General features: G+C 59.7%; 12 protein-coding genes across 12 annotated transcripts; 7 read left to right on the top strand and 5 right to left on the bottom strand.

Annotated features, from left to right (window-relative positions):
- Window positions 1-192: 192 nt before the first annotated feature.
- HETIRDRAFT_327347 (uncharacterized protein) lies at window positions 193-584 on the top strand (the record flags this gene model as incomplete). The annotated part of the gene is made up of 2 exons (XM_009552248.1): window positions 193-351; window positions 405-584. Coding segments are annotated over 2 exons (339 nt in total), but the record flags the coding sequence as incomplete, so codon positions are not given.
- A 2,840-nt stretch (window positions 585-3,424) lies between these two features.
- Window positions 3,425-4,191, bottom strand: HETIRDRAFT_454418 (uncharacterized protein; the record flags this gene model as incomplete). The annotated part of the gene is made up of 4 exons (XM_009552247.1): window positions 3,425-3,536; window positions 3,572-3,772; window positions 3,841-4,074; window positions 4,127-4,191. 4 exons carry the CDS (start codon window positions 4,189-4,191, stop codon window positions 3,425-3,427), a joined length of 612 nt encoding a protein of 203 aa, XP_009550542.1.
- A 340-nt stretch (window positions 4,192-4,531) lies between these two features.
- On the bottom strand, window positions 4,532-6,496 carry HETIRDRAFT_454417 (uncharacterized protein; the record flags this gene model as incomplete). Its single annotated transcript, XM_009552246.1, has 8 exons — window positions 4,532-4,636; window positions 4,694-4,781; window positions 4,919-4,986; window positions 5,089-5,303; window positions 5,370-5,849; window positions 5,940-6,219; window positions 6,285-6,328; window positions 6,394-6,496. 8 exons carry the CDS (start codon window positions 6,494-6,496, stop codon window positions 4,532-4,534), a joined length of 1,383 nt encoding a protein of 460 aa, XP_009550541.1.
- A 75-nt stretch (window positions 6,497-6,571) lies between these two features.
- On the top strand, window positions 6,572-7,897 carry HETIRDRAFT_388557 (uncharacterized protein; the record flags this gene model as incomplete). The annotated part of the gene is made up of 1 exon (XM_009552245.1): window positions 6,572-7,897. One exon carries the CDS (start codon window positions 6,572-6,574, stop codon window positions 7,415-7,417), a length of 846 nt encoding a protein of 281 aa, XP_009550540.1. The 3' UTR covers window positions 7,418-7,897.
- Window positions 7,241-8,690, top strand: HETIRDRAFT_436109 (uncharacterized protein; the record flags this gene model as incomplete). Its single annotated transcript, XM_009552244.1, has 4 exons — window positions 7,241-7,699; window positions 7,805-8,218; window positions 8,333-8,589; window positions 8,640-8,690. Exons 1-4 carry the CDS (start codon window positions 7,582-7,584, stop codon window positions 8,688-8,690), a joined length of 840 nt encoding a protein of 279 aa, XP_009550539.1. The 5' UTR covers window positions 7,241-7,581.
- Window positions 8,691-9,328: 638 nt separating this feature from the next.
- Window positions 9,329-9,553, top strand: HETIRDRAFT_421199 (uncharacterized protein; the record flags this gene model as incomplete). Its single annotated transcript, XM_009552243.1, has 1 exon — window positions 9,329-9,553. One exon carries the CDS (start codon window positions 9,329-9,331, stop codon window positions 9,551-9,553), a length of 225 nt encoding a protein of 74 aa, XP_009550538.1.
- Window positions 9,554-10,532: 979 nt separating this feature from the next.
- On the top strand, window positions 10,533-10,838 carry HETIRDRAFT_326652 (uncharacterized protein; the record flags this gene model as incomplete). The annotated part of the gene is made up of 1 exon (XM_009552242.1): window positions 10,533-10,838. One exon carries the CDS (start codon window positions 10,533-10,535, stop codon window positions 10,836-10,838), a length of 306 nt encoding a protein of 101 aa, XP_009550537.1.
- A 462-nt stretch (window positions 10,839-11,300) lies between these two features.
- On the bottom strand, window positions 11,301-11,534 carry HETIRDRAFT_421198 (uncharacterized protein; the record flags this gene model as incomplete). Its single annotated transcript, XM_009552241.1, has 1 exon — window positions 11,301-11,534. The coding sequence occupies one exon, from the start codon at window positions 11,532-11,534 to the stop codon at window positions 11,301-11,303; it is 234 nt and encodes a 77-aa protein (XP_009550536.1).
- A 119-nt stretch (window positions 11,535-11,653) lies between these two features.
- Window positions 11,654-12,042, top strand: HETIRDRAFT_454415 (uncharacterized protein; the record flags this gene model as incomplete). Its single annotated transcript, XM_009552240.1, has 2 exons — window positions 11,654-11,674; window positions 11,767-12,042. The coding sequence occupies 2 exons, from the start codon at window positions 11,654-11,656 to the stop codon at window positions 12,040-12,042; spliced, it is 297 nt and encodes a 98-aa protein (XP_009550535.1).
- Window positions 12,043-12,833: 791 nt separating this feature from the next.
- Window positions 12,834-13,749, top strand: HETIRDRAFT_105780 (uncharacterized protein; the record flags this gene model as incomplete). The annotated part of the gene is made up of 4 exons (XM_009552239.1): window positions 12,834-12,920; window positions 12,986-13,043; window positions 13,114-13,220; window positions 13,390-13,749. 4 exons carry the CDS (start codon window positions 12,834-12,836, stop codon window positions 13,747-13,749), a joined length of 612 nt encoding a protein of 203 aa, XP_009550534.1.
- A 514-nt stretch (window positions 13,750-14,263) lies between these two features.
- On the bottom strand, window positions 14,264-15,778 carry HETIRDRAFT_429407 (uncharacterized protein; the record flags this gene model as incomplete). Its single annotated transcript, XM_009552238.1, has 1 exon — window positions 14,264-15,778. The coding sequence occupies one exon, from the start codon at window positions 15,776-15,778 to the stop codon at window positions 14,264-14,266; it is 1,515 nt and encodes a 504-aa protein (XP_009550533.1).
- Window positions 15,779-16,131: 353 nt separating this feature from the next.
- HETIRDRAFT_388552 (uncharacterized protein) lies at window positions 16,132-17,737 on the bottom strand. Its single transcript, XM_009552237.1, has 6 exons — window positions 17,480-17,737; window positions 17,299-17,421; window positions 17,141-17,239; window positions 17,029-17,089; window positions 16,536-16,967; window positions 16,132-16,455 (listed from the first exon to the last, which is right to left on the bottom strand). The coding sequence occupies exons 1-6, from the start codon at window positions 17,666-17,668 to the stop codon at window positions 16,343-16,345; spliced, it is 1,017 nt and encodes a 338-aa protein (XP_009550532.1). The 5' UTR covers window positions 17,669-17,737; the 3' UTR covers window positions 16,132-16,342.
- Window positions 17,738-18,408: the final 671 nt, after the last annotated feature.

Here is an 18,408-nt window from a genome sequence, read left to right as displayed (position 1 = left end):
AGCTGGCCATGTACGAGCGGCGAAGGCCTGCCAGCGCTCTGGCGAACAATGACGCGCAGCCAGAGGTCTCTGGCACTGATCATCTGAGCAAGGAGCAGCACCTCGAGGCTGAGGTGGCAGAACTTCGGTGTGTTTTGTGCCCTTTAATATCCAATGCGAGGCTTATGGTGCTAACTGACTCATGAACGCAGCGCTGCGTTGAAGGTTGCCGAACTCGACCTGGCGAATGCACGAGGCCATGTGCAGCAGTTCCAAGATATCAGCCAGGCGAATGAAGTAGTGCTAGCGAGCTTGAATGCGACTTATGATAACTACAAGTCATCCACGGAGTCGCAGCTTGTGAAGCACAAGGTATGTTTCGTTGGATGCTGGACATTTGCGTTGATGGCTGACTTGGGTTGTAGTCTGACTATATTGCTCTGTCGGAGAACTTGCACATCGTCCAGCAGGAGCTGACGGCGTCTCGGGAGGCGATGGCGGAGACGAAGCGCACGTTTGACAAGGAGTGGGAGTCGTGGGCGAATGATAAGCGGACACTTGAGGATACCCTCGTCAAGCTGACCATGTCGGAGAAGCAGTTATAAGAGGTGGTAGGCGGATGGTAGGCGAGACGAAAAAAATCCAAGATGTTGGGCAGGTGAGGAGCCAGGTGAGAGGCTAGGTGAAAGGCCAGGTGAGAGGCCAGGTGAGGAGGCAGGTGAGAGGCTAGGTGAGGGGCCAGGTGAGGAGTCAGGTGAGGAGACATGTGAGAAGGCAGGTGAGGAGGCAGGTGAGGAGGCAGGTGAGGAGGCAGGTGAGGAGGCAGGTGAGGAGTCAGGTGAGAGGCTAGGTGAGAGAGTACAGCCAGTGCTGGTGACATGAGGATGTCCCTGACAACTAGCAGTTGTCTGAGACGAGACACAATGTCTCAGATGTTGTGTAGTCGTCACAGATATCTTGCCTGCATCCCAGACGAGACGCAATGTCTCAGCAGTTGTCTGAGACAAGACGCGACGTCTCAGACGTCGTGCAGTTGTCACAGACGTCCTGCCTGTGTCCTAGACGAGACGCGACATCTCAGACGTCGTGCAGTCGTCACAGACGTCCTGCCTGCGTCCTAGACGAGACGCGACGTCTCAGATGTCGTGCAGTCGTCACAGACGTCCTGCCTGTGTCCTAGACGAGACGCGACGTCTCAGCAGTCGTCACAGACGTCCTGCCTGTGTCCTAGACGAGACGCAACGTCTCAGCAGTTGTCTAAGACGAGACGCGACGTCTGAGACGTCAGGCAGTCGTCACGGACGTCCTGCCTGCGTCCTAGACGAGACGCAACGTCTCAGCAGTTGTCTAAGACGAGACGCGACGTCTGAGACGTCAAGCAGTCGTCACGGACGTCCTGCCTGCGTCCTAGACGAGACGCAACGTCTCAGCAGTCGTCTGAGACGAGATGCGACGTCTTAGACGTCAGGCAGTCGTCACAGACGTCCTGCCTGCATCCTAGACGAAACGCAACGTCTCAGACATCTGGCCGTCGTCAGAGACACCTTGTTTTCACCACAGACGAGGGGGGGACGTCTCAGACGTCGTGCAGTCGTCACAGACGTCCTGCCTGCGTCCTAGACGAGACGCGACGTCTCAGACATCATGCAGTCGTCATAGACGTCCTGCCTGCGTCCTAGACGAGACGCGACGTCTCAGATGTCGTGCAGTCGTCTCAGACATTGCGCAGCCGTCACAGACGTCCTGCCTGCGTCCTAGACGAAACGCAACGTCTCAGACATCTGGCCATCATCAGAGACACCTTGTTTTCACCACAGACGAGGGGGGGACGTCTCAGACGTCGTGCAGTCGTCACAGACGTCCTGCCTGCATCCTAGACGAGACGAGATGTCTCAGCAGTCGTCTGAGACGAGACGCGACGTCTGAGACGTCAGGCAGTCGTCACAGACGTCCTGCCTGCGTCCTAGACGAGACGCAACGTCTCAGCAGTCGTCTGAGACGAGACGCGACGTCTGAGACGTCAGGCAGTCGTCACAGACGTCCTGCCTGCGTCCTAGACGAGACGCGACGTCTCAGACATCATGCAGTCGTCACAGATGTCCTGCCGGCGTCCTAGACGAGACGCGACGTCTCAGATGTCGTGCAGTCGTCTCAGACATTGCGCAGCCGTCACAGATGTCCTGCCTGCATCCTAGACGAGACGAGATGTCTCAGCAGTCGTCTGAGACGAGACGCGACGTCTGAGACGTCAGGCAGTCGTCACAGACGTCCTGCCTGCGTCCTAGACGAGACGCGACGTCTCAGACGTTGTGCAGCCAGTGCTAGTGACATGAGGACGTCCCTGACGACTAGCAGTCGTCTGAGACGAGACGCAACGTCTCAGACGTCAGGCAGTCGTCACAGACGTCCTGCCTGCGTCCTAGACGAGACGCGACGTCTCAGACATTGTGCAGTCGTCACAGACGTCCTGCCTGCGTCCTAGACGAGACGCGACGTCTCAGATGTCGTGCAGTCGTCTCAGACATTGCGCAGCCGTCACAGACGTCCTGCCTGCGTCCTAGACGAGACGCGACATCTCAGACGTCGTGCAGCCAGTGCTGGTGACATGAGGACGTCCCTGACGACTAGCAGTCGTCTAAGACGAGACGCGACGTCTCAGACATCAGGCAGTCGTCACAGACGTCCTGCCTGCGTCCTAGACGAGATGCGACATCTCAGATGTCGTGCAGTCATCACAGACATCCTGCCTGTGTCCTAGACAAGATGCGACATCTCAGACGTCGTGCAGCCTTCTAGATAACAGCAGGTCCCTCAGACAAAGTCAGGTCAGATTAGGTGAGGTGAGGTGAGGTTACATACAGTCGGCATTGACAATACGAGGTATCTCCGACAGCATACAGCCATCTCAGGCAACAGCAGATGTCCTAGACAATAGATACTAAGAGGGACCAGGGAAACATACCGGTAACAGAAACCACACATGAGGATATAGATGATTAGCAGGCAATGTGGACAACGGGCAAGCAATCTAGTTGGATAGACAATACTTAAACAACACAGATAATACAGACAATATGTGTATGCAGTTCGACAGCCATCTTCCCTCAGTGCCCAGGTCGGACTCATCGGTACATCTGGCATGTCTAGAGTGCTGTGCATGAATCATCCGCATCATCTGCATCGTCTGAGTGGTGTGTGCTAAAGAAGAAAAACAACGAGGGGTGACCAGGCTTAGCATCGAGGGCGGAAACATCGAGGGCTGAGTATGTGATCATCGGGATGCCACAGTCGAGATATCTGCGTGGGTCGAACAGGAAAGCGGGAATGGCGGAGAGCGAGTCGAGCGGGAGAGCAGGCGTGGCGCCAACCAGGTTGAGACAGAGGGCAGGCATGTGTTGCATTGACGGCGGTAACATACGAAGTCTATGGTCGAGAGTCGAGGAAGTTAAGATGGCCGAACAGGCAGAGTGGGAGTGGTGTCGAATGGGTTGGGAGGGGGAAGCAGGAGAGTGGGAGTGGTGGCGAGGGCGGACAGGACGAGGGCGGAAGGTATGTACCTTCGCACCACTCAGCCGCGTCCTTCCTAGCTCACCTCCCCGCCAGCAGCTGCTCCTCGCTCCTTCTCGACGCGTTCAAGCGCAGGCGCAGAGCGCAAGTGTGGCGGGGCGGGGGCGCGTGAAGGAACGGCACCGAGGCAGAATCGGTCGAAGGGGTCATGGAGGCCGAGTGGATGCGTTTGATGGGCCAAGGGGACGGGCGTGATGTCGAAGGGATGTGCACGGGCGGGCGTGAGCTACAGGCGAAGACGAGCACACATGTAGATCCACGCAAAGGCGGGTGCGTGGTGCCGGTGGGACGCACAACGGGCGAGCGTTGGCTACAGGCCAGGGTGCGCGTGCGTGTAGATCCTGCCAAATGTGGGTGCGTGGCGCCGGTGAGACATGCACGAGTTCGAGCGCAGTTTGACGGGAGAGCGGGAGAGAAGGCGTAGCGTCGAGCTGGTCGAGCTGGTCGAACAGGTGAGTGGGGAGTGTGCGAGGCAGAGAGCAGGCGTAGCATCGAGCAGGTTGAGCGGGCGTTGTCTCGAGAAAGGGCCTGAGGATCGAAGGAAGACGAACAGAGCGAAAGGGAAAGGAAAGATGTGCACCGTGCTCCGGAAAGCGGGCGGACGTGCTTGGCGGGTTCGCCGAGGAGGTTCGTGCACAGCTTCATTTTGTACCTATACAGCATCTGCACCAGCGGCACGCACACGTTGCGAAAGGGCTCGTGCCTGCACATCTGGCGGCGAGCAGCAGGGGGTCGTCACCGGGTTACGACGACGCAGAGAGGACAGAGACGTCTGTAGTAGCCAGACCCACACCCGCACAGACGAGAGCACAAGAAACGAGAGGGTGGGCTACACTGGAGCCAACACACAAGCACACATCGCATAACCGCAACTCGATAGAATAGGAACACAGCGTCCTTGCAATCTGACAAGACCTGTACACATGGTGCACAGGGCGTCATCGGCAGCAGCGTAGCATGCCCAGCCGCCGGGTGAGCGAAGCGCTCAGGCCATCATCAGCGACGGCTTGTTCTGCGTTGTCCACATGTCGGGCATCTTCCAGGAGTGCGCCACGGTCGACTTGTCGATGCGTCCCCGATTGGGGTCAATCTACGTCAGAGCTATGAGCACGAGTCGGAGAGACGGACCCGCAAGCAAGCGCAGTACCTTGATCTCGGTAACATTCCAGTCTTCGACCCCGGGGTTAGACGGATCGTTCGTCCACGACATGTACACGCCCTTCAATGCAATAGCACTGTGCAAACAAGAATAAAAATAAACCAAGCCAAGCCATCGTGCTAAGCGCGAGACTCACCATGATGGAACAGGCTCAGCGGCTCCTTCCACATGTACCACCGGAACTGCCATGCCTAGCCTGTCGTCATCACGCACACGACACGGTCCCACGCATCCGCGCCGAACTTGTTCAGCGCGTCGACGCTGTCCACGACGTAGTAACTCTGGTCGTCGTCTCCCGCCCCGAGGGTCGATCGTCGTCCGCCGGCGATACACAGGAATCAGGTCCTCTGGGCGCGTGTTGCCCTCGGCGGCTGCGTGCGCACGCGTATGAAGGAAGAGGGAGGGCGGGCATACAGGGCGTCTTCGAGAAAGCACTTGACCTTGTGCATGGTGATGAGGATGGTCGGGGAGGAAGATATCATGATGATGGGGTAGTAGGTTTCTGTGTGCACGAGGTCAGCGTCGGGGCCGTTTCTATATGGCAAAGACTGCGCGGGGAAAGCGACACTTGCTTTTTCTGCGCACGAGCAATTTGCGTCTGGAGCGTGTCATGCAAGGCGTGTCAGTGAAGGAGGCAGACGAAGTGGTGGGAAGCGGGGCGAACCTGAGACAGCGGGGATCGCGGTGGGGGCTTTGCCTGGCTTCTTCGCGTCCGTGATGGCCCTCCGCTTCGCAAAGCGAGCTGGATCGACGTTGGCTTTGATGTCGCACAGGACGATGGTGCGATCGCGCAGCTCGACCTCGCCCTGCCGGATCTTCTTGACGATCTCGAGGCCGTGCGCGTCCGCGACGTAGCGCTGCTTCGCGGGCGAGGTGGTGCTCTCGACAGCGCCAGCCGCATGGTGGTGCGCGTAGCCGGAGGGGGAGGATGGGGTTCGCTCGTGCGATGCGTGTGCGGCGGTGCGCAGCGTCGAGTGGGCGTGTTTGGAGAACAAGGCGTCGGGCGGTAGGGCACCGGGGAGCGTGGTCGTGCCCTCGCCTCCTAGGAGGGAGCAGGGGAAGAGATGCGGCGTGAGGAGCCGCTTCCGGGTGTGCGCAGGTGCGCGGGACAGGCAGGGCTGAGCAGGGAGGGGCAGGATTAGGGCTGGGGGAGGGCTAGCAAAAGTAAGTGATACGGACCTTTTTAATGGCATTCCTCTTCGCACCTCCTCTTCTCATTAACAACGCTCCTCACCCTCGCCGTCGATGCGCTGAAGCACGGGTAGCGTGACGATTGCGACACGCTGTGCGCAAGGGCGAAGCGCGGGTGCGGCGGCGGCAGGGGCTCGTGAGGGAGCGGTCGAAGGGGTTGTTGTGGCCGAGTGGACGCGTGTGCATGGGGCCGAGAGGATGAGAGGACGAAGGCGAAAGAAGTGGGTGGTGGGTGTGCATGGTGTCGAGGCGAGGGCGAGGGGACGAAGGTTGAGGCTTGCGTGCGGACAGAGTTGAGTTAGAGACGGGTGCGAAGGACTCAACTACGCGTCGCGCGCACGCGACCACTTAATTAAGCTCGTGACTCTCGTCCGCCTCAACCCCTCACTCGTTCCCTCGGCGTCGTGCACACGAATCCCTTCGACCCCACGCCTGCGCCAATGACTGTCTCGTTCGGTGTGTTCCACGGTTTCCACAGCGGTGGCGTCCCGCTCCACCAGCGCCTGCGTACTTGCGCGGCTCGACGACGCGGACAACCACGACAACGAAGAGGAGGACGAGGAGGAGTAGAAGAGGGAAGGTTACGGTCGACGAGGACATCTACAAAGGTACGTCGCCACTCGCCCCAGTTCCTCTCCCGTACGCGTACACCTCCCGCCTTCTACCTAACTCTCCATGTCGCCTTCAACAATCTACCCCTCGACTCTACCCGCCCCCTCCTCTCGTCCGCTCAACCTCTCTCACGTCCGACCCGCTCTCCCGTCCGACCCGCTCTCCCGTTCGACCCGCTCTCCCGTCCGACCCTCTCTCCCGTCCGGCCCTCTCGACCCCATCGCTCGCTGTACTGCCCTCCCCGCTCTCCTCGCACGATCTCATGCCCACTGGCCCACCGGCCGGCTCGCCCGCATCGTCCGTATCGCCTCGCGCATCGCATGCGTTACCCGGACCCACGCTCGACTCACCCGCATCTCCCACTCGACGTCGCGCTCGCCTGCTCGCTACAGCTCGACACCACCCACCATCCTAGCATATCCTCCTCCTCCTCCACCTTCGTCAACACCTCTGCCTCCGACGCCTCGTCCGCCGTCACCACCACCACCACCCACATCACCACCACCACCACCACCTCCTCCTCCACCTCCTCACGCCGCTCCTCCGAGTCCTTGCGCACCATGCCCAGCGCCAACCGCCGCGACCGCGACCGGACCTCGCAGGACTGCTCCAAGTCGATGTCCGCGGCGAGCACCGGTCACATACATGCCGCCCTCCTCGACCAGGCCGCCGCTGCCGCATCCGCATCCGCATCCGCATCCTCGCGCACTGGCCGGCCTTGCCTTCCCCCGGCGTCACGCCCCCCTCCACCCTTGGCTGCTGTATGAGCGGTATAGGACGGGGAAGCTTCTCGCACGACGTGCGACGCAGAAGATCGGCAAGGAGGAGACGCGGCGGCTGACGCGCCCCCATCGTCTACCCTGCACTCCTCGCCCGCGTCGCCGAGGCCTTCCGCGCGCGCGTTCTTGAGCGGCGACATGCCTTGCCTTTGCGCACGCGCTCAGCAAGTTCATCCTGCCCCTGCACCCCGACTCGGCGTCCATGCAGGAGAGCGGCTCCTCACCCTCGCACGACCCCTCCTCCACCGACTCGCCGCTACCGTCGCTAGGTGACCCCGAGCGCGACGACTCAAGATGCACCCTGCGCTCTGCTCAGACGCGCTACATGCGTTCGAATGTGTCAACAAGGAGGACAAGGGCAAGCTGGCGGCGGAGAGACAAGACGGGAAAGGGAGGGCTGATTGTTACGAGGGTATGTGCCTCCTCTCGTGTTTCTTCTTGCCCCTCCCTTAACATTTCCGCCGCACGCACGCATCCCCTCGAACTCATGCACATGCGTCCTCTCTCCTCTCAACAGCCTTGAAGCCTACGCACCTTGGACCGCGCTGCTTCACTGTCTCAAGGCCGACGTCCCGTCCTTCGACCTCACGCACCGCCGCCACGCACTGTCCCTCCACTGACGGCGACCCCTGTCCTCGTCCACACCTACGCCCACATTCACTGCCGTCTGCACCCCCGGAGCGCACGCTGCCTGACGACACGCAAAGGATCGCGGCCGTTCGAGTGTGGACGAGGAGGATGAGACCCAGCTGGTGGTACATCGTCATCTCTTACTCCCGTTGTACCCTCGTCCGGTCTTCCTCTCATCCACTCCTGCTCGACCCTGTCGACCTGCTTGCCCGACGCTCTCAACCCGCTCGCTCGCTCTCGTGCTCGACCCACTCGGCACCACGGCCACTTGCTCGTGTCCTCTACGTCCCCTCCGCACATCGTCTGCATTGCCCGGACGCCACTCAACACGGCCGGACTGCGTGCTCGAGGTCATGGGCACTCGTGTGCTCGGCTCGGTCAAGTGGTGATCCGGGATCCGGGATCGTCCCCTCAGGTCCACGCGGGCGCTTTCGCCTGGGACTGATATCCGCCCCCACGCTCGTCTCCTCGACACCACTCACGGCCGCCTACTCGTCTTCTCAAACGCCTCGACGTTCAGTCCCTCGAACCCCCAACTGTCGACTGCCTGCAGATCGGACGCGGCGCCTCGTCGAGGACAAGGAATGGCTGGAAGGAAGATACGAGGTGGGAAGAGGGTTGAAACGGACAACGAGGACATGCACGATGGATGGGAACTCATTGAGCAAGCCGGTACGTCGTGGTTTGAAGGTCGATCTCTTCCTGGCTGTGTCGTCTCTCAGGGGAGTTTCGCCCTCTCCCGGAGATGGGTATCCGCCGCGCTCGTGTTGTGAATGTGCCATGCCCGCTGACCCGTTCTCCGGGACGGCAGGCAGGCTGCTCGATGGGCTCGGACAGTACGCCCTTGTTCTCGTTGACGACCATAGCCACAACCCCCCCGACACTCAGGGTTCGTTTCCTCAGGCCAGACTCGTCCGGTACGTAGGTCCGAGTGTCGAGGTCCATCAAGCGGCTCAATGGCAAGGACGCACGGATGGTTGGTTGCTCGCTCCGTCGAGGGTCTGGACCACGACCACGCTGTGTCGTCAAGGAGGTCGAGGATGAAATTCTCCTTCGAGCGCACGCGTGTTCTCGACGCAAAGCGAACACCACTAAGATTCCGACGTCCCTCCGTCGTCGTTGTCGTTCGATGAAGGGAAGATTGCGTTGGACTTAGACTGCATGCTCGGGCACGGAGAATTGCGAAGGTCAGGGGACTCGGGGTTGAGCGTGTGGACTAGGAAGGTTCGGAGCAGCTGGTGGCGGAGAAATGAGCTAGGCAGAGGAAGGCTGAGCGTTACCAAGGTTCGTACCTCTCGCTCTCGCCCTTTCCACCCGCCCTTTGCTCAACATGTGCCCCGCAACCTCTGCAGCCTCCTTGTCGTTATGGCTGCTCGCTCACTTGACCTCCTCGTTAGACAATCCCACCCTGATGCATGCACGTGCGACCCCTCGACGACAGGAACCTGCCTTCGCCTGCGACCCACAACCGCCCGCGCGTCCCCTTGATCCCACACCTGTCTCCTCTAGTCCACGCTCGCTCGCCACCGAGTGCCTTCGACTGCATCAACCCCTTGGGCCCACGCACCCGTCTTCGCCTGCGACCTACATCCGCACTCGTGCGTCTCGTCAAGCCCATGCACGCATTCTAACCTGAAAAGCTAGAAGGTTCAGGGTAGGACAGGGGTATGGCAGGGCTAAAGAGGCCATTAAGAGGTGAAGAAGCTACCCATGCCAATACACGGCTGACATGATGAGCCTGTCCGCGGCTGGAGAGGCTCGTCATGTCAGCCGCGTGTTGACAGGGCTGAGTCCCGATACGTGGCTGACATGACGAGCCTCGCTGCGGCTGGAGAGGCTCGTCATGTCAGCTGCGTATTGACAGGGATGAGTCCCGATACGCGGCTGACATGACGAGCCTCGCTGCGGCTGGAGAGGCTCGTCATGTCAGCCGCGTATCAGCTTGGCTGAGTCTTGATACACCACTGACATGACGAGCCTGTCCGCGGCTGGAGAGGCTCGTCATGTCAGCCGCGTATTGACAGGGATGAGTCCCAATACGCGGCTGACATGACGAGCCTCGCTGCGGCTGGAGAGGCTCGTCATGTCAGCCGCGTATCAGCTTGGCTGAGTCTTGATACACCACTGACATGACGAGCCTGTCCGCGGCTAGTAGTATTCTAACCTGAAAAGCTAGAAGGTTCAGGGTAGGACAGGGGTATGGCAGGGCTAAAAAGGCCATTAAGAGGTGAAGAAGGCATCCATGCCAATACACGGCTGACATGACGAGCCTGTCCGTGGCTGGAGAGGCTCGTCATGTCAGCCGCGTATTGGCAGGGCTAAGTCCTGATACGTGGCTGACATGACGAGCCTCACTGCCACTGGAGAGGCTCGTCATGTCAGCCGCGTATTGACAGGGCTGAGTCCCGATACACGCCTGACATGACGAGCCTCACTGCGGCTGGAGAGGCTTGTCATGTCAGCCGCGTATTGACGGGGCTGAGTCCTGATACGCGCCTGACATGACGAGCCTCACTATGGCTGGAGAGGCTCGTCATGTCAGCCGCGTATCAGGACTCAGCCCTGCCAATACGTGGCTGACATGATGAGCCTCTCCAGCCGCAGTGAGGCTCGTCATGTCAGCCACGTCCTATTCCTCCTCTCCTCGCGTTCTTTTTCGCGGTCTACCTTGCACTCTTACTCTTCGACACCCGCCTTGTCTCACTCCCCCCGGCGACGCGCTTCGGTCAGGTTATTGCGAGTGTGGGCTTTGGATGCGACGTCTCGCAGAACCGCACGCTGAAGACACTATGGGCGCGCGATGTCGCAGACCCGCCAGACGAGAACATGTATCAGTGCAGGCGATTCTTATATTCCTCCCTCAAACACTGCTTCAACGTATCCACCGTCACTCCCCAGTCGCGCGGCGTCTTTCTGTCTAAGTAGGATCCCGCCGCCTCTACCTTATCAACATTATCACCAAATCTTTGACTGCCTACCCTAGCACTGCCAACACGGACACCCTCCTCGCCGCTTATACAGCCTCCACGAGCACGCTCTCGATCTCTTGATATTCTCCGTCCTGAGGGCCGTCATCGCACATTCCGAAGTCGTGGTCGGCGCGCCCGCGTGAGAGCCGATGTGGGCATATGGGTTCCGCCTATGTTGGTTGGTCTACACAAACTGTTGAGAGGTGCGGGAGCAGATGTGCACGATGTGCAGGGTGGCGGTTCCTCTTGAAGGTACGTTCACAGCTCTTTGTGCTCGTGATAAGTGCTCGTGCGACGACATGGATTGTGTGGTTCATTTTTGGAGGGTAGTTAGTTGATTGGGGGCGCACGCCGTGAGCCACGTCTCGGCTGTGATCACGGAGATCGGGCGCACGGTGTCCATCCGCAGGGCGATCAAACAGGAGCTAGGGCAGTACACGCCCGCCCCAGCATCAGCATCGAACGAGTTCTCGCCCACCCTGTACTCGGTCGAGGAGGCAAAGCCGGCGGCGCCTGTGCAGCGCGCGAGCTCATCGTCGGCCTCGAACAGGCGCGTGGACCACCCAGAGGACCACTACCCGCTGCAGCCCAATCTGCTCCGCCAGCAGCCGCCCTACTCGGCCGAGTCGCCGTCGAGGCGTCTGCCATTGTCAGGGCGCTCGTCGGGCGACAGCCGCTTCCGCAAAGCGTCGTCAGAGTGCTTAAGCTCCGCGGGCTGCTTGCCGCCGCCAATCTTTGGTTAGGTGCCCACGGGGAGCACAGCGGGCATGCTCAGCAACGACTCGGCGGTTGCGGAGGGCTCCGAGGATGCCTGCACAGAGCTTAAGATAATACTTGTCTTCTGATGGTTCATTTACCCCGCACTCACGCTTTTTCACAGCCCTCTCTCGAAGCGCAGACTGAATCAATCGTCTACACCATCCAGAGCGTGCTGTCCGGTGTCCGCTCGCCGACGCCCTCACCGATGCCCTCGCCGACTGTCAACGAGAACCTCACGCAGACTATCACGATCGTGTCCAGCATCGTCGCCGTCTGCCACGACAACCTTCCGCCCGCGTCGGCGCAGCAGGGGAACGACATCCTGCGCGAGCTCAGCAACCACGCGAACAAGCTCAGCGAGGTCCAGGCCATGCGCGACAACCTCGGACAGGGTTGACTCCGCGTGGCGGCATTTTCGACGTCGAGTTCGGAAGCCATTCCCATCCCTATCCCCATCTCTATGCCCATGCTCATCTCTCCATCTGTCTTCTCGTCGTCCATCTGGAAGCCACGCTCGCTGTCGGCCTACCGCCGACTGCACACCTCACAAGTCCAGTGCCGCTGTCGAACGACTGCTCCAGCGCTAAGTTCTTTCGGCTGCTCAGCACGTCCGCGTCCTCGCAGTGATACGGCGAGTTGTCTCTGCCTGTGATCATGCCCCCGTCGCCGTCCTCCGCCCTTTTCCAGTCGCATAACCGACTGCTCAGTGCCTAGTGACAAGCTGGATGCTTGAGCGCGACGCCGACGTCACGCTCTGGATGAGCGGCTGCGTGCGCATGTGGATCCCGTGCAACTGCACTAGCAAACTCGCCTGATGTTCCACTAAATTTGCTGAGCACTCAGACTGTGGCTTAGTTCTCTTTGCGTTGCTAAGCAGACATGAGAATTAGTGAGGAGATTAACGATGTATACACGCGTCAGAATTCCAGGCTGTTCAACTCTAAGCAGTTCAGCCTTTAACGCTTTCCATGTCTGAGGAGCGTATTAATGGTATTGCCTCCTGGCTCGAATCTCTGCTCGAGCCCTCGCGCAAGCTCCACGCCCGATAGGCTGCCGCGTAAAGCACCATCTCCATGTTGAAGTCGAAGTTTTCCTCGCCTGAGTCGCTCGTCTAGACGTACCAGACCGTGTCACCGCCAAGACCCTGTGCATGCTCGACGCCACTCTTGCCCGCCCTATCGTTCCACCATGAGCCTCTCCATGCCTCGCCCCTCCCCGCCCTTGTCCCCCCTCAGTGCACGCACCCGCCTGCGCCTGCGATCCGAAGCCGCGTGCGTACGTTCCCTCGTCCCCTCGAGCCCACGCCCATCTCCTCGAGCCCACGCCCGCCGCCTACTTAGTACCCTCGAATCTCTACACCGTTGATGTTGACATTCACGCTCCTGCCTTCGAGTCCATGTGCGCACGCGTGTCTTCCTCTCCACGTTATACCTGCGCCACTCAGTACCCTCCTGCTTATCACCTCCAGCCCATGCTCGTGCGTCGCCTGGACCCTCCACGCTGCCCCGCTCTCGTCGCACTTGTGCTCAGCGCCCGCACACAAATTATCGCGAAGAGAATGCCACGCACGCTTCAGTGCGTCGACGAGGAGGGTGAGGCAGCAGAGAGATGAGCTAGGAAGACGAAGGCAGGGCATTATCAAGGTCCGTACAACCCGCTCTCGTCCTTTTGGCCCGCCCTTTGCTCGCAACCTCTGCGGCCTCCTTGATGCCATGCCCGCTCGCTCACTCGACCTCTTCGATAGTCAATCCCGCCTCTGATGCGTGCACATGCGACCCCTCAACGCCACGCACCCGCCTTCGCCTGCGACCCACATCCGCCCGCACGCGTCCTATCGATCCCACACCCGTCTCCTCTAACACATGCCCGCCCGCCGCCGAGTGCCTTTAACCCCCTCGACCACTTGGGCCCACGCATTTATCCTCGCCTGCGACCAACATCTGCGCCCACACGTCTCTTCCAGCCCCGCATACACGACCTCTCGGCCCCTCCTCTCGTCGACCCTCATTCATTCCTCCATCGTCCTGCCTCGTTGCCAAGACCTCACACTCCACCCCGCGCACGCTCGACCTCTCTTTCGTCAACCGTCCCGCCCTCGACCTAGTCTAACTGGCTGGCGGCAGAGCAAGAGAAAGAGGAAACAGCGGCAGCGGCGGAGAGGTGGGCTAGGAAGAGGGGTGGGCATGGACGATGGGGACGTCCGTCCGCGACGCATGCACACTCGCTGAGCAGGACGAGCGTCATGAAGGTGCGCTGTCATCTCTCTTAGGTTAAGCTAGGTTACCCACTTGCCGCCTCGCAATCGCAATCGTCCACACGCGCAGCCCACGCACGCAAGTGGCGCCCTCTCTCCCCCGCCACCCGTCCTTCACACGCCCCCGTTCGTCATCGCACGCTCATACTCCCACACAGCCATCTGTCTCCGATAAATAAGACACCGTCATTGACCCGCCGTCCGAAAACGTGTGTGTATGTACGCATTCCTCTTTCTTACCACGCTTGTTTCACGCGCGTTCACCTCCACGCTCCTCCAGTCGGCATCGCAAAATGATTCATTCCAGCCCGGTACATACGTTACAGCCCGATATGAACGAACGGAACCTGCGCTCAAATGTCAGTCACTTTCCCACCCAACATCGCGGATCGCTTACCCAGCGGAACAGCTGCGCCCCCGACCGCTGCAGCGTGCGCGCCGCCCGGTGCACCCCAACGGCCGCGTCAGACGACCGTGCAGCCCGGGTGCCGTCTCGGAACATGTACTTGTACACCTCCCTCGCCACAACAGGCCCGTCATCGCTCCCGATAGAATACATCATCGCCATGATCGACCTGAACCCCGTCACCTGCAGCGCCGCCGCCAGGCTCATCGACTCGCTCCGCGCGACAGATCCCACCACCGTGTGGCACGCGCTCAGGTATGCAAAGTCCACCTGCGGCAGCTGCGCCTGCATCAGGGCCTCGATGTACAGATGCCCGACGTGGCCCAGGTGAAACGTGCTCAGCAACGGCTGTTGAGCGTCGATGGTCCCGTGGCAGCAGAGGTGCACCCAGCTGTGCGCCCGCAGGTCGCCTAGCACAGCGGCTGACGAGACCGCACCGTCGACGAGCGCGGTCACAGGAAGAGACGCATATTCTTGCAGAACCTCGATCTCTGTCTTTGCGCAAGGCAGATCACAAAACCCGGCCGTTTCGCTCTGGGCCACGGCTAGGATCCTGGCAGACTCAGCTCCTGCGAACTTCCTCGCGCGGAGGAGGGCCGCGAGTGTAGGCGTGTACGACGACACGACGATGTCGGGCAAATTCAAGCACCCGTCTTCGTATGCTCCCGCCGCGTGTATGGGCATGTCTGCCGCCCCAGCCATGCACCAGAACAGACACTCCGCGATGGGATCGAGCGCACGTAGCTCTTCGATTACGGGCTTGGCGATCGTCTTCCAGAGAAGTCGCAAGGTATTCAAAAGCACAGAGTCCATGGTGCGCATGGTGTCCGCAGCGGGTTCTTCCTCCAGAGACCCCGCAGCGAACGCCAACTCTTCTTGCGCGCATTTGAGCTGCCGAAAGTCTGCGTCGGACAGAGGGACGTGGTGGATGTCATAAGCGGCTGTCAGCACGAGCGCGTCGCAGCGGTTTTCGCATAGGTTCACGACCACGGCCGGCCCATCGCGCGCGATCCCCTCCAGGTCCGCAAATCTCATCAATCGCATGAACTCGCCGAGCCCGTCCAGCCTTCTCACTTCAGCAAGCAAGTCCTCGTACCTCTCCGCGAGCTCGCGGTGGTGCCGCTCCGTGCGACCAGGATCCCCGATGCTGTCGATTGTGGCAAACGTGTAGGTCATAGATTGTGTGCGCATGATGCCGTCGAGTTCACCTATCGTCTTGGACAGTCGACCCGCGAGGGCAGGCGAAACCTGGTACAACTTGTCCATCGACGGCCGAAGCCGTAGCGTCTGCTGCCAAACGACGGACCGGCCATGCTCCAGCAGCTCTATCGCATGCTCCAGCTCCCCCTCTCGAATCGCGTGTGCAGCCGCGCGGGAGCTTTCGATCGGGCTCTTCGCGAGAATGTCGTGCGTGCTCCGAAGATGGTGTATGTCGCTCGAGGAATGGTCGGGGTTGTTTCTCGCCTCATGCATCCTGCGGTGCGTGTCTTGATGACTGTGGGTATTGACTGACCCTCGGAGAACGTGGCGCATACGGAATACAATTTGAATGGGCAATTCATAGCCCAATGTTGAAGTTGTATATTGAATGCCGCCTATCATGCGACATCGGCGAGCTAGAAGATGGCATGTTCCATATCAACGACTGACTGGCTGACCATCTGATCATGAATTTGCCAACAATGTCCAGGTCAGCGTGCTGCAAAGCGAGGTACGGACCGACCTTGAGCAGCAATTGTTGATACGACATTACATATGCCTCCCGCCGAGGAGATATACTCGTATCTCCCTCCATGCATACGTTATACATTCCGCAAACTCTTCCATTGGGCTACAGAAAAAAGCAGAGCACACACCTGCTCGCCATGCATAGCTAAAACTAAACTCAGTACGCACACAAGTGCTACGGCTACAACGACGGCAATACACTATCACCAACCTTGCGATCGGTCGGATTCCAACAAAGCACAGAACCGCCAACTTACGGCCGGCTCAAGAGATACAAATCCTCCACGCGCTGGAGCTTAGGAGAAAGGCCTATTCTTCTCCGCTGTCGCTCGCAAACTCGACAGCCTGGTACCGTCTTGCTTTCTTGTTCGGGTTCGCAAGGGATGCGCCCCTCCTAGCCGTCTGCGCGGGCATGACCGAGCCTAGACACCACCACGCTCAGCGATCAATCGATCGATCGATGGAAGGAAGCAAAGGGACAGGAAGAGCAACGGGTGCTTACGGCTTTGCAGAGCGCTCGTGCTCCCGCCGAGGCCGAAGCTGCCGCCCTGGCTTGTGATGTTCATGCCGCGCGCCTTGGAGAGCTCTTGACGTAGAACCCGGATCTCTTCACGCGCGAGCAGCTCAAATTGGATCGGTTCACTCGCGAGTGGCTTTGCCTTGCGTTTCCCTTTCCCGGCGTCTTGGTCTTGCGCTGATCTTGTGGCCTGTGAAGGCGAAGTCGAAGTTGAGGTTGAGGGCTTGGGTTGACGGATTGGCGGCGGAGGGCTTGAAGAAGAGTGCCGGCGCTTCTTCTGCGCGCGCGGTAAAGATGAAAGAGGCGTGGCTTCGCGGGATCGGTCTTTCGGTCTTTCGGGAACTTTGAAGGGGGCTGGTGACGATCCGCGCCGGGGGCTGCGAGTAGGCAAGCGCTTTAGATAGTCGTGGGTTTCGGCTGAAAGATTCGAAACAGAAATCAATCGATCAGTAAATCTGCCGATGGCGAGAGAACGTACGGGTTTGAGGACATGCGGGGGGATAAAGACGGCACTGGTGCGATTGAGCTTGCAGTGCGATCTGGCGAGGCTTGAGGATTTGTCAGTATTTTCGGGTCGGGGTGGGACTCACGGAGGCGAACTCTCCTGCGGCAAACGTGGCTGCCTCGCGTGGGGTCATCTCCGTCAGGGTGATGTGAACAGGCCTTTTCGCGCCAGGGCCTAGGATCAGCTAGCGGGGGAGAAAAAAAAAATGGGCGACGAAATGGAAGGACGCTAGCGCTGGCTGACCTTCAGGTCCTGGGAGTGTTCGGAGAGCGGGTCCCAGTTATCGATGCTGAGCTCCTTCTTGGTGAAGGCTGATAGCAATCGATCCGAAAACCTTTCAAGAAGCTCGGGCGCCGCCTTCTCACCCTGGAGATGTGACGAATTGAGCGCGCGTAGTCGTGTCGCGCGATAGTGAGCGGCGTACCACGAAGTGGAGCACGTCGTTTTCAAGCCATCTCCCTTGCCACCACCGGCCCTCCTGGGTGAGTCCCACGTGCAAGAGCCAAGCGTCGTCCTTGACGTGCGATAGGACAATGAACCTGGAGCTTCCCCGATAGACGAGCTGCACGACTTCGTCGAGCACCGCGAAATTGTCGAGCACAGACTCTACCATGGTGGAATGGGAGTAGGGGGATGATAATGGCGGTGCCAAGCCTGCCCATCGGCGGCTGGATGCCGGCACTATGGGGCCGCGGAGTGTAAAAGTAGGCAGGCTCCCACAGACAGCCGAGTCAGTTGTTTGAAAGAGCAACCAACCAACGCCCCGCCGCCATCCTCCCCTTCGCCATCCCATCGATATGTCCGATATGGATAAACAACGCAAACTTGTCCTTGATAAGTCTCCTACCTATCGCGTCCGTATCTCCCCCTCCACCCTCCTCTCCCTTTCTTTCTCGTCATTCTCGTCGTTCTCCCCTTCCACGTCATCCGACGACATCCTCATATCTAAAGCACTCAACATTCTAACCTGAAAAGCTAGAAGGTTAGGTTATAAGAGGTGGTAGGCAGATGGTAGGTGAGATGAAAAAAATCCAAGATGTTGGGCAGGTGAGGAGCCAGGTGAGAGGCAAGGTGAAAGGCCAGGTGAGAGGCCAGGTGAGGAGGCAGGTGAGAGGCTAGGTGAGGGGCCAGGTGAGGAGTCAGGTGAGGAGACATGTGAGAAGGCAGGTGAGGAGGAAGGTGAGGAGGCAGGTAAGGAGGCAGGTGAGGAGGCAGGTGAGGAGTCAGGTGAGAGGCTAGGTGAGAGAGTACAGCCAGTGCTGGTGACATGAGGATGTCCCTGACAACTAGCAGTTGTCTGAGACGAGACACAATGTCTCAGATGTTGTGTAGTCGTCACAGATATCTTGCCTG

This window comes from Heterobasidion irregulare, assembly GCF_000320585.1.
Source record: "Heterobasidion irregulare TC 32-1 unplaced genomic scaffold scaffold_10, whole genome shotgun sequence".
NCBI classification, from domain to species: domain Eukaryota; kingdom Fungi; phylum Basidiomycota; class Agaricomycetes; order Russulales; family Bondarzewiaceae; genus Heterobasidion; species Heterobasidion irregulare.
The sequence above is the reverse complement of the archived record's forward strand: the minus strand, read 5'-3'. Positions and strand labels throughout refer to the sequence as shown.